At 34.0% G+C, this 14,359-nt stretch overlaps 1 protein-coding gene across 1 annotated transcript in view; it reads right to left on the bottom strand.

The window, feature by feature from the left end:
• Positions 1-14,359, bottom strand: part of LOC114342607 (disco-interacting protein 2) — a 1,011,532-nt gene that overhangs the window by 178,431 nt on the left and 818,742 nt on the right. Inside the window, exons 8-9 of the mRNA XM_050658584.1 lie at positions 9,675-9,836; positions 6,368-6,770 (exon numbers count right to left, since the gene is read on the bottom strand). Coding sequence (XP_050514541.1) covers positions 6,368-6,770; positions 9,675-9,836 — 565 coding nt within the window. The remainder of the gene's footprint in view (positions 1-6,367; positions 6,771-9,674; positions 9,837-14,359) is intronic.

Here is a 14,359-nt window from a genome sequence, read left to right as displayed (position 1 = left end):
TCCCAGATGTTCAGCATATTTTCTTGGTTTTTGTTCATGACCCATGTTTCGCTCCCGTAAAGAACTGTGGGCTGGATCACTGTTCTATAGAGTCTTAATTTTGCCTCTCTGGAGATGTTTTTGGCTCTTAGTAATTTGTGTAGGGCTCCGACTGTGTTTCTTCCTCTCGAGATTCTTTTTTCAATTTCCTGGTTTTCTTCCCCTTTACATGTTAGCGTTACTTCTAGATACTCAAACTCCGTCACCTTTTTGAAGCAATACTCTTTATTCTCGTTGTTTGTGGTAGTTTTCAGTTGTGTGTCTTCATCTGAGGTCTGTCCCATTTCCATATACTTTGTTTTTTGCTCATTAATTCTCAGTCCATACTGCTTAGCCTTTACTTCAAAGAGTTTGAAAATCCTCAGCAGTTCCCTTTCCGTTCTTGTCATCAGCACTACATCGTCCGCAAAGGCCAGAACCTGGTTTCTGTTGTCAAAGATCATACCTTTCGTTCGTATTCCACTCTCTCTCAATATCGCCTCCAACAAGAAATTGAAAAGTACTGTGGACAGTGGATCTCCCTGCTTTAATCCCCTTTTAACTTCAAATTTTCCTGATAGGTTTCCTTCTATCCTTACTCTGTTGTCGGTCTTCACTAAGGTCATTTTTACGAGTCTGATCATCTTTTCCGGAATTCCAAGTACTCTTAGGGCCTGGTACAAACGGCTTCTTATCACAGAATCGTAAGCTTGTTTGAAATCTATAAAGAGGAGGTTTAACTTTAACTGTTGCTCGTATGTACTGCTCTGAATCATTTTCAATACGAATATTTGATCTATGGTGGATCTGCCCTTTTTGAATCCTCCCTGGTATTCACCAACCTGCTCGTTTAAGTGCCTTTCCAGTCTGCTTCTTACGACTCTGGCGAATACCTTATATGTTACGTCTAGGAGAGTGATACCCCTATAGTTTTCACACACTGCTCTATCTCCCTTCTTATGAATGGGACATACTATGGCCTCTCTCCATACTTCCGGCATTTCCTCTCGCTCCCAGATTTTCGTCTACGTTTTATTAAAGTAATATAATGTTGACACAAACGAATATCTACAAAATTATATGATCATATATTCATTAAATAATATAATTGTAAACAATTTTGCAAAATTTTTTTTTAAATATTGCTGACCCATATTTCTGGATCCGGTCTTCTGCACCGTGCGCGAGTATTCGATCACAAAAAATTGGCGCGAGTAACGGAAGGTTAAAGACACCTCAAAAAACAATGAATTTTGCGGTGGGCATCAGAACTCATCATTGGATGGTAAACAAGAGAGAATGGCTTGGATGCAGCTCAAAACAACTATTTAGTGCTACTGCCTCAAAAATTAAAATAGCTATGATGATTGCCAACCTCCGTAGCGGAGATGGCACCTGAAGAAGAAGAAACAAAAAATTCAAAAAGATTTTATTAGCTTATTAGTTTTTCGAGGTAAAGCTGTCGAGTTTTTTAGTTTTATCGAATTTTAACTTTTTGATATCACTCAGAAGTCAAAACAACGAATTTTTTTGTTTGAAAACAACAACGAAAATCAACATATTTATTATTGTTAAATAAAAAATAAGCATAAAACAAAAAATATCTCGACAGCGTTACCTCAAGGAATGTCTAAAGAAAATATACAGTGATGAGTGTGCTAATAACGGGCAAAATAACGCAAAAGATGGAAAATATAATACATCGTAAACAAAAAGAGATAGAACTAGTGGAGGTGGAAATTATCGTTATAAGCGTAATAATTAACAGTACATTACATAGTTTCACGCCTTTAGACGTTTGTGACAGGAGTATTTTATAAAATTCTACTGTCACAGTGACAGTTGTCATACTCCTCTGATACGTCTAAAAGTGGGAAACTATGGTAATGTAATGTTAATTTATACGTTTATAACGATAATTTCCACCTCCACTAGTTTCATCTCTTTTTGTTTCGCAATGTATTATGTTTTCCATCTTTTGCGTTATTTTGCCTGTTTACAAAATTCTAGGTGGGTTGGTCAAGTAGATTTGAGTTACAATGTATACAGCCTTTGAAAAAAGCAGTTTTGAGAAAAACGCGTTTAAAGTATTGACAACTATTATTTTCAATTTTTTTGTCTGCCAAATCGTAAAGTGATGCACACCGGAATATGTTCTTAAATCGCGGAGTAATTTACAAATGAAAATAAGAACAGCTTTTGATCGATTTTCACTACGCTCAAGTGCGCTGGCGCGAACTTGCTGCAAAGCGAGTCGACGCGCGACGGTAGGGAGATAGTGTTGAATATCCCTACCTTCGACTCGCTTCGGTCAACAACGGTCAACAGCTGTTCTCATTTTCTTTTGTAAATTACTCCGCGATTCAAAAAGATATTCCGGTGTGCATCATTTTACGATTTGACAGACAAAAATTAAATTGAAAATAGAAGTTGACAATACTTTAAGCGCTTTTTCCTCACAACTATTTTTTCAAAGGCTGTAGACATTGTAACTCAAAAACTACTTGACCGACCCACCTGGAGTTTTGTATATATTTTCTTTAGTCGAGATATTTTTTGTTTTATGCTTATTTTTTGTTTAACAATAATAAATATGTTGATTTTCACCCTTTTTTGGAAAAAAAATTATTCGTTGTTTTGACTTCCGAGTGATATCAAAAAGTCAAAAGCCGATAAAACTAAAAAAAACTCGACAGCGTTACCTCGAAAAACTCATAAGCTTATAAAATATTTTTGAATTTTTTGTTTACCATGAGCTAATGATGAGTTCTGATGTCCACCGCTAAATACATTATATTTTGAGGTGTCTTCAAAAATTTGCCACCGTTAGCTTATTTTTCAATATTTTTCTTTGAATTTTTTCTTGAAATCTATTAATAATTCAATACAATTATTGTATTAAATATGCCTATTTAATTTAAAAATAAAATAATTCTACCATACTTTAAAAAAAAGTGCTTGAAATATTGATTTCAACCACTACGGTCCCCCCTTAAGGATAGATATGACACGATTTTGATAGGCAACCCATGCTGGAAATATATGTCTATGTATGAAATTTAATAAAAACAATGTTTCATCCGACAAGCAGATGGGTACAGATCGACTTATATTCGGATCTTAGACTATTGTGTTTCGTGCGAAATGGCAGAGAAGTTTACGTTATAACAACTTGTGATTTCCCCATTATTAATAATAAATTCGTCACCCAGTTTTCATTTGCTAAATCCAACCCACTGACCCAACTATCATAGACGACCGTTCGAGATGGAAGCGAGTTGTGCAGTCAGCCAAGACCCATTCCGGGTTGTAGTGCTACCAGAAGAAGAAGAAGACGAAGATAGAAAGAAATATATGGAAACAACTACAGGGTGATTGATTAGTAGGGTAAAGCTCAATAGCTCCGCTATAGTAATAGATAGCAATAAAAGTTAATAACAAACATTTTAGCCACCTTTGAGCTTCACATTACAAAATTAGTTAGAATGTTACAGGGTGTTCGATAACACAGTGGCAGACCAAACTTATGTTATTTTTTTAATTTTTTTAATTTTTTTATGTTTTTACCCTATACTTTATTTTAAATTCGAAATCCTGTTAACTTCTCCATCACAAAAATATAAAGGTTTGTTATGTTATACAGGGTATTTACAAAGTTATAACCAATTTTATATGAAAATCGTAACAAGTTCAACTCCCTGTATAAATAAAAATAAGCAAAACAACAATGGTTTATTAATGCCATATTTTTAACGTATTGTCAAAATTTTCAAGAATGGTCGATATTGCTAATTTTCTTTATATCAAATACAGGGTGAGTCAAAACGCAAGTACATTATTTTCTCAGTAATTTTAAATGGAACACCCTGTATTTTATTTCACTATTGAAAAGTACCATTACCGTACTTTAATTTTTAGATAACATTCCCTATGTCTAAATTTATTAGTTTTCGAGATATTTTCATTTTTCAATGGACCAGTAGCCACCCAAATCACCAGAATTTAATAAACTGGACTGATTTTTTTGGTGTTACGTTAATAATGAAGTTTATCAAATACCTCCAACAACAAGGGATGAGATGAAAAATAGAATACAAAGTGTATTTCGATGTGTTAATTTACAAATGCTCCGTAGAGTAAGTAGCTCATTCAATGATCGTTTTTAGGCGTAAATAAATATGTTAAGGAGATAATTTTGAACACCTTATGTAATTAAATATTAAAAATATTTTATTAAAAGTAGCTTCTAATTTTTTCAAACATGTTCTTTTGCAAAATGTATTACTGATAAATTATGTTTCGTTCTTTATTTGTTACATTGTTACATTTACATACAAAAGTAGTGTTTAATTGTCTTCACAAAATATTGTATTTTGTGTTTGTGTGTTTTTTTGTAAAATTTATTACTAATTTTCTTTGTTTATTTGTTGCATTTACATAAAAAGATAGTTTTTAATTGTTTCAAAAATGTTGCATGTAGTGGTTGTGCTTTTGTTTGTAAAATGTATTACTAATAAATTATTTTTATTTCTTTATTTGCTACAGTGTTACATTGATTACCGGATTAATAATCGGTAATCTTCAATTGTCAATTCTGTCATGGCTTACTTAAAATTTAGATAAATTTAAACACCTAAAATAATTTGCTCTGAAAAATGAAAATTTCTCGAAAACTAATAAATTTGGGCATAGGGAATGTTATATAAAAATTTAACATTACTGAGAAAATAATGTACTTGCGTTTTGACTCACCCTGTATTTGATATAAAGAAAATTAGCAATATCAATAATTCTTAAAAATTTTGACAATAAATAAAAAAATATGGCATTAATAAACCATTGCTGTTGTGCTTATTTTTATTTATACAGGGAGTTGAACTTGTTACGATTTTCATACAAAATTGGTTATAACTTTGTAAATACCCTGTATAACATTACAAACCTTTATATTTTTGTGATGGAGAAGTTAACAGGATTTCGAATATAAAATAAAATATAGGGTGTTCCATTTAAAAAAACATAAGTTAGGTCTGCCACTGTGTTATCGAACACCCTGTAACATTCTAACTAATTTTGTAATGTGAAGCTCAAAGGTGGCTAAAATTTTTGTTATTAACTTTTATTGCTACCTATTACTATAGCGGAGCTATTGAGCTTTACCCTACTAATCAATCACCCTGTATATAACAAGACATACAAAATATACAACTATATAAAACGATCATGCGACCCGTAGTGATCGTAGCAAAACTCGAACGATAACAAAGGCAAACAAAGAGGGACTACGTGTTTAGGAAAAAAAATCCTAAGGACGATCTTTGGGCCTGTGCTTGATCAAGCAGCAGGACAATATAAGATAAAAACACACAAAGAGCTTGAAGAACTATAGTCAGACGCTAACGAAATCAAAAAATAATAGAATAGAATAGAATAGAATAGATAAATAATAAAAGAAATAAAATCCAGAAGATTCCAATGGGCAGGACACCTCAGAAGACATTCTGATGAAAGAATAGTAAGGTTGATATGGAAAGAAGTCCCAACTGGAAGAAAACCACTTGGACATCTTGGAAAAATAAATATACATCTTGAGTCGATAAATTAAAAAATGTAATGTGATCCAATGAATTTAAAGTAAACATTAGAACTAATGATCTATTCCATTATTCAATAAATCCTACCCATTTCTATGTATTATTTAATATGGAAATTATTTGGGTTTATGGAAAATTTAGGAAACACGAATATAAAAAAAAACAATACATATACAAAACTTTTACCATCGAAGTATATAATTTTAATTAGGAATTAAAATCTAAAAATATAAAGGGATTACATAAGTGTTCAGAACGAACGTTTTCTGACTTATCAGTCCATCTTCAGTGAACTTTGTACTCGCTAAATAGCCCCAAACCAAACAGTGATTTGATTTAATTTTAAGTTACATTAAAATAAAAAATAGTAAAAATGAAACGGTTTATAACCGATGAGGTTGGATAACTTTCCGGGAACCTAATAGCCCCTACTCGAATATGAAGTAACATGTACCTACGTATTGGTCTACCTCCTCCTGCTAACTGAAATAATAATATAGGAAGATAGGTATAACTGGAAGAAAACCACTTGCACGCCCTCGACTCCGATGGAGAGATAATATGGCAGGAAACCTTAAAGTCGTGGGATGGAGGCATGTTGTTGAGTCTTGAGTCGGCTAAAATCCACGAAGGGTTGTAACGCCACGGAGTAAGTAGAGTTAGCTATATGATAACGAACCCGTAATAGATAGTTCGAAGGTTCGAACGATAATCAAAATCATTTATTTGTATTAAAAGAAAAAATAAACACTTACCTTGGCGTTGGAGACCAGTCTTTTGGTGTTTTGGCTAAGTGCTCAGTAACAAACCAGGTTAATTTTGGCCATCCTTTAAACTGGATGACTTCACCAGAAGTAGTTTTTGGAAGTCCTTTTAAACATGCTTCCGAAGTTAGTGCTACTTGTACTGCACAACTACCTAATAAAAATCCGATTTGTAAGGATCCGGCGTCGCGTCTTGTAATAGGCACTTCTATTGGCACTGGAACGATCCCAGCTTGTAGACATCCATAAAAAGCACAAAGGAAGTTAATGGGATCATTATTTGGATAGACTAGAGCTACACGATCACCACATTTTAGACTAGTATCACCATTTTTACTAAACGATTTGGTCAAAAGTGCGTAAGCTATTTTGTGCGATCGACTAAACAGTTTACCTGAAACAATACATAAATAATTTAAAAAAATAATAAACCCCATGGTTTAGAGAGGAAGTGAGGATAAAATGCGAAGAAAATAAGAAAGTATTTTTACAATATAGAACAAAACAAACACAACGAGGCATACAGCTACTACAAACGAATCAGAAACGATACGAATATTTTAGTCAGAGAAATTAAAAGGGAACACTGACAGAGTTTCTCAAAACAAATGGAACATGACTTCTACGGAACACAAAAAGAAGTATGCAGAATGATCAGAGGACAAAGAAAAGAGATGAACGAATTAATAAAAACGAAACATGGACAGACTACTTTCGATCTCTATTTGCCAAAGGCGACAATAATGAACCACCAACATCTGAAGTTACTACAAACAAAGAAATAAACATCAAGGAGGGAGAGGTAAAGAAAGTATTAAGAAAATTAAAAAATACAAAATCTCCAGAAGAGGACAGAATATCGAACAAACTCTTAAAGTATGGACGACAAGATCTGACTAAACAACATTAAAACTAACACAAAAAATAATAGAACAAAACAAAATACCACAAGAACGGAGATCAAGCATCCTACTAACTATCTTCAAAAAAGGAGACAAACTTATTAAACACCACATTAAAATTAACAACCAAAGTGATAACAAACAAACTGAAATGACATTATAACATTAGCAGAAGAACAACAAGGTTTTAGGTAGGGAAGATCATGCACCGACGCTATATTTACAATGAGGCAAATTCAAGAGAAATCATTAGAATACAACTAACCGGCATATTTATGTTTCGTGAACCTTAAGAAAACATTTGACAGGGTCAAATTAAAACAATCGAAATCACCTACCAGAACAACACAATAAAAGTTAAAGTAGAAGATGAACTAACTGACCCAACTGAAGCTGGCAATGGCAATGTGATAAGCCAGGGGGATTCACTGAGTCCTCTATTATTTAACCTGATCATGGATAAAATAATAAAATAAGTAAGAACTAAAAATGGATACCAAATGGGAGAAAAACAACTTAAAATAATCTGCTATGCATATGATGTAATACTAATCTCTCAAAGTGAAGATGATTTAGAAAATATGCTGCACCAATTTAATATAACCGCCAAAAAATTTAACATGTTAATTTTCCCAAACAGAACAGAAGTGGAAGATCAAGCGAATAGAGCAAACAGAGCCGCAGGTTGCCTGAATGCCACAATATGGAGAAATAGAAATATCGGAAAAGAAATGAAAGGCAGAATTTACAAAACAGTCATCAGACCAATATTGAGACGACCTGACACAGAGCTAGAAGTACATATATACGACGGAGATGCCAGGTGGAGAACAATAATTGAGTAAGAAACAGAAGAGTAGCATGGAGTGGCCACATAAGCCGAATGACAACAAATATAGAGTAGTAAAGACGGCGAGAGACGGTTCCCCAATAGGAAGACGAGCAGTGGGAAGACCACGAAAACGATGAAACAACAACTTGCTGGAGGCACATTAAAAAAAGGGACAATACAAAAAGAAGAATATTATCGACAATGCAGATAAGATGAGGATGGTAATAAAGAGAAAAGACATTAAAGTATCCAGTAATCTGTGTATTCTTACTGACCTCTCTGAAGCCCCAGTATAAAAAAAATAATTATTATAATTATATTATTGAGCAACTGTTCACCATAGACATCTTTAAAACTAAGCACGTAGTAGTTATATAGGGTGTCCCAAAAGTAGTGGAACGGTCGAATATTTCGCGAACTAAACATCGGATCGAAAAACTGAGAAATACGTGTTCAATCATTTTCAAAAATCTATCCAATGACATCAAACACCAACCCCCACTACACCCCTGGAGGTGGGGTGGGGGGTAACTTTAAAATCTCAAATGGAAACCCCTAGTTTTTCTTGCAGATTTGAATTCGTTACCTAAAAGTAAGTAACTTTTATTCAAGACATTTTTTCGAACTGTGGATAGATGGCGCTATAATTGGGAAAAACGATTTATCCTGATACCATAGGTAAATTATAGAAACGGTCTAATATCTCGAGAAATACACTTCCAAATGAGAAACCAAAAAACAGGTTTTTAATATTTTTCGAAAACCTATCGATAAACACCAAAAATGACCCTCCAACCCACCCCCTGGAGACGGGGTGGGGGTAAATTTAAAATCTTAAATAGCAACCCTCACTTTTTATTGCAGATTCGAATTCGTCATGAAAAATTAAGCAACATTTATTCGAAACATTTTTTAAAATTGCTGATAGATGGCGCTAATAAATCGTATTTTTTCAATTAAAGCGCCATCTATCAACAATTCTAAAAAATGTTTCGAATAAATGTTGCTTAATTTTTCATGACGAATTCGAATCTGTAATAAAAAGTGGGGGTTGCTATTTAAGATTTTAAAGTTACCCCCCACCCCAAATCCAGGGGGTGGGTCATGTTTAGTCTTATTCAATAGATTTTCGAAAAGTATTAAAAACCTTTTTTTTGGTTTCTCATTTGGAAGTGTATTTCTCGAGATATTAGACCGTTTCTATAATTTACTTATGGTATCAGGATAAATCGTTTTTCTCAATTATAGCGCCATCTATCCACAGTTCGAAAAAATGTCTTGAATAAAAGTTTCTTACTTTTACGTACCGAATCCAAATCTGCAAGAAAAACTAGGGGTTTCCATTTGAGATTTTAAAGTTACCCTCCACCCCACTTCCAGGGGGTGTAGTGGGGGTTGGTGTTTAATGTCATTGGATAGATTTTTGAAAATGATTGAACACGTATTTTTCAGTTTTTCGATCCGATGTTTAGTTCGCGAAATATTCGACCGTTCCACTACTTTTGGGACACTCTGTATATTAAGAGTTACCAATGTTACATTAATTACAGTTAATAGTACTCACCGTATGTTAATGTTACTGACAGTTTGCCATTAGGATCTAGTACAGTTGCTACAGGTGCTTTAAAAGTGCCATTTCCATATCTACTAATGGCCGCCTCTAAACTTCTAGGTAGCCCTGATGGTATTACAAGTTGTTCACCTACTGCTGGGCTCATACAGCTTCCTATAAATAAATATTTATAAATCTGGAGTCGATAAATTAAAAAATGTAATCTGATCCAATGAATTTAAAGTAAACATAAGAACTAATGATTTATTCCTATTCTATTATTCAATAAATCCTACCCACTTCTTCTTCTTCTTCTTCTTTAAGTACCGTGCACAACTTTTAGGCGTGGGTAGCTTTCATGACAATTTGCCGATATCGTTCTCGATCTTGCGCGGCATGTAAAACCGCGGCATGTGCGGTTTATCTGCTGATAAACCAGTCCATTGACGAAGGTTTCGGAGCCATGGATATTTTTTCCTACCAATTCTTTTTTTTTTTTTCGTCGATCTTTCCGTTGAGTGTTAACTGCAGTATCCTGTATCTGCTGCCTCTCATTATATGCCCCAGATATTCAAGTTTTCTCTTTTTAATCATCTTCATTAAGTCACCTTCGCCTTGTCCTACTCTGTTTAAGACTTCTCTGTTTGAAATGCGTTAAACCCAATATATTCTGAGCATTCTACGATATGACCACATCTCGAAGGCTTCTAATTTGTTCATCATGTTAAACTTCATGATGTGAGCGGCCGTGGAGTAACGGCATAAACGCTGGCCTCATACGCCAGTAGACGTGGGTTCGAGCCCTGCCAAAGACAAACCATTTTCATTTCCAATAATGACGTCTCACCGTGCCTCGGAGAGCACGTAAAGCCGTCTGTCCCCCTGGGCTAGTGTACATCGGCACTAGTTATTTAAAACAGGGTTAAAGATGTAAATGGCGCCGGAACTATCCGAAAGGATCTCCCCGGCAAAAATGCCATACGATATTATTATTATTACCTCCATGATCCAGGTTTCACATCCACATAGTAATATAGAATACACATAACATTTATGAACTTGATTCTTAGTTGTAAATTCAGATGATAATTGCTCAGAATAGATCTAAGTTTCATAAATGCCCCTCTTGCCATTTCTATACGAGTTTTAATTTCTTCATCTGGATTTAATGACTCATTTATCCAACATCCTAGGTATTTAAAATGGTTGACTTTTGTTATAGGTTCATTACTGACAACTAGTTGCATAGGGCCGACGTCTTGTTTACTAACTACAAGTAACTTAGTCTTTGTTGTATTTATGTTAAGTCCGATATTAGAGTATTCTCTAGTGACTCGATAAGGAATTGAAGATCTTCGATACTTTCAGCCATAATCGCGGTGTCATCTGCATATCTGATGTCGTTAATAGTTTCTCCCCCGATTCGAACTCCAATTGCCCTTCAAGGCTTCGTTAAAAATTATTTCTGAGTAAATGTTAAACAAAGTTGGGGATAACATACAACCCTGCCTGACACATCTTTGAATGCAAATTTTGTCTGTTTCTTTGCCGTGTACCAGAATGGAAGCTTCTTGATTCCAATATAGATGTTGTAAAAGTATCAGATCTTTATCATCTATTCCAGTCATTTCTAGATATTCAAACAGCCTCTTATGTTGAACCCTATCAAACGCCTTCTTAAAATCTATAAAGCAGATAGATCAGTTAATTGGTTTCTGTACTTCCCATGATCGTTAAAGTAATGTTAGCATTGAGAACAAAGCTTCTCTCGTTCCCAATCCTTCTCTAAAACCGAATTGTTTGTTTCCCACTTCTATGTATTATTTAATATCGAAATTATTTGGGTTTATGGAAAATTAAGGAAAAGGGAATAAAAACAAAACATGAAAATATAGATAACTTTTAACCTCGAAGTATATAATTTTAATTAGGAATTAAAATTTAAAAATCCAAAGGGATTGCATGTGTTCCGGTTCCGAACGAACATTGTACTCGCTATATAGCCACGAAACCAAACAGTGGTTTGATTTAGTTTAAAATTTACATTATAAAATAGTAAAAATAAAACGACTTATGGCCGATGAGATTAGATAAATTTCCGGGAACATAATAGTCCCTACTCGAATATGAAGTAAAATGTAGGTACGTATTGGTCTACCTTCACCTGCTTCTCGTAATCTGAATCTCAGTAAAAAGCCAAGCTGGTTTAAAATATAAACGGGTTGAGTGGAATACATTTCTATTTTTTTGCCAAATTATTTCTTTTTTAATATGTACCTATTCAATTCTTGTTAAAGTTATTTTACTGTAATTTTATCAAGATAATCTGTTGTTTCACTTTTTCTGAAACCTTTAGTCAAAATTTGGAAACAGTAAATTTTATTGAGCAATTAAATCAATATTGTGCAACTTATTTTGATTTTCATTTTCCATCAAGTTAGTAAGTTAAAAGAGTATTTTGACAAATGAATCACGCGATTTTTAAATAATTCTTTTTACGAGTTACAGGCTTATTTCGTATTAAATTATGATTTTAGAAAATCGCGTACAAACCCATTGGCAATAATATTTACTGATTAACCTTTAATATTACACATATTTATTACACAGGAAAACAGCTAAATTCCTGAAATAGACAACGGTTCTATTGATTGCCGATCTTATACTTTCTTGTATCGTCTTCGTTCACTTGAACGTGAACTTGATCAAAAGATTGAGTTCCTCTCATCTTATCTCATTTTAACCACTACAGCCTGTCTACAAGGGGAATTTCATCTAAACTGGTACTCCTAGCAGTAGATTTGACAAAACTCGGAGTAGTATGCCGATGGTACTCCGATGACATTCAGGCAGAAAATGTACTCAACTTTCATTGCAACAGCTTCGAGCAGTTGAGCAAAAAACAGAGGTTAAATATCTAGGCCACATTTAGGCCAACTATGATAATCGATTCATCTGGAAGAAGCAAGAAAAATAGATGATCAATCAAGGTTACAAAATCCCTAACGGTGTGTAGAAATTTTGCAGGATAAAATTGAGGTGCAAACCAAAAATTGCTAGGCAGATGATCAAACGACACACCTGTACGTATCTTGGTTAAGAGCGTGAAAACAAAAGTCATGTCCAAACAAACGTCATCCAAATAAGTATAATTTTGTAAATAAAATCAAACAAAAATACAACAAAAATATGATAAATAATACATGAACAAAAATAAGTTGAAAAAAAGGAATCGAACAAAGATACCAGTTTAATATTAAACAACAATAGTATCAAGAATTCCACAGATGACAGTAAAGAGAGACCCACTAGAAAAAGAAATATTAAACGGAGACAAGAAATTGTCATGTGTGATAGTCATCAAAGCATTATAATCACAGGTGATCAGCTGCAAAAATGTAATTAGCATGTACGTATTGGTTTACCTTCGCCTGCTTATCGTAATCTGTATCTCAGTAAAAACGTAAGCTGATTTAAAACAGAAACGGGTTGAATAGAATGCATTTCTTTTTTTACTAAATTATTTATTTTTTAATGTATGCAATTCTTGTTAAAGTTATTTTACCGTAATTTTATCAAGATAATCTGTCGTTTCAGGTTTTCTACAAAACCTATTTTAGTTAAATGTTAAACGAAGATAAGGAATTGTCATAATATGTGATAGTCATCAAAGCATTATAATCACAAGTGTTCAGCTGCAAAAATGTAATGGGAATACCGAGAGAATTTAAATGAATTAAGCGAGAAAGATAAATTAGCCAGAAGAGGTGAACTTGTGATCAGATATAAACTGGTATGGGAAATTAAATAAACTAATCAAGCAAAATTTAGTTACCCTCCTGCATCTATGGATTCCGGGATATACGGGACTGAAGAGAAACGAGAATGCGGACGAATTAGCGAAAAGTGGTGCAAGAACACCTTTTATGGGAAAGAAACACCTCTAAGGAATTAGTAACAGCTTAATTCTAAACGAAATCGAAAGGAGCAACTCATCAGATGAAACACTAGACATATTTCCTATCTGGGACGAATAGGGTTGCACTAATCAATAATAATAGATGACAGAAAGCAACAAAGGAGAATTTATTATAGACACTAAAAGCCTTAAGGTAAGTCTCACATTCTCAGAAATTTAACTACTTGGGCAGTATTCTAAACAACAAAGGAGGGACGGAGGAGAACGTAAAACGGAGAATAGGAATAGCTCAAAACGCTTTCAATATGCTAAGGAAAATGTGGTCATCACGTCAGATGACAAGTAAAACCAAGATACGATTATTCAACAGCAACGTGAAGGCTGTGCTACTGTACGGAGCAGAAACTTGGACAGTGTCAAGAAAATGTATCGGACAGATGCAGGTGTTCATAAATAAATGCCTAAGAAAGATTCTTAACATTTACTGGCCAAACCGAATATCAAACCAAGAGTTATGGACAAGAACTAACCAGGAACATATATCTAAGACAATATGCAAAAGTAAATGGAGTTAGATGGGGCACACATAAGGAGACTTGACACAGACATAGCGAGGCAAGCCCTAGAATACAAACCACATGCAAAGAGAAGACCAGGTAGACCCGTAGAAACGAATTGTTGAGAAATAAATTAATGCTATTGGGAAAACCTGGGCAGAAATAAAGATCAGTGATCAGTGCAAAGAATAGGACAGAATAGAGGCAGACAGTTGACGCCC

Source organism: Diabrotica virgifera, chromosome 8 (genome assembly GCF_917563875.1).
Source record: "Diabrotica virgifera virgifera chromosome 8, PGI_DIABVI_V3a".
In the NCBI taxonomy this organism is placed as follows: Eukaryota; Metazoa; Arthropoda; class Insecta; order Coleoptera; family Chrysomelidae; genus Diabrotica; species Diabrotica virgifera.
The sequence above is the reverse complement of the archived record's forward strand: the minus strand, read 5'-3'. Positions and strand labels throughout refer to the sequence as shown.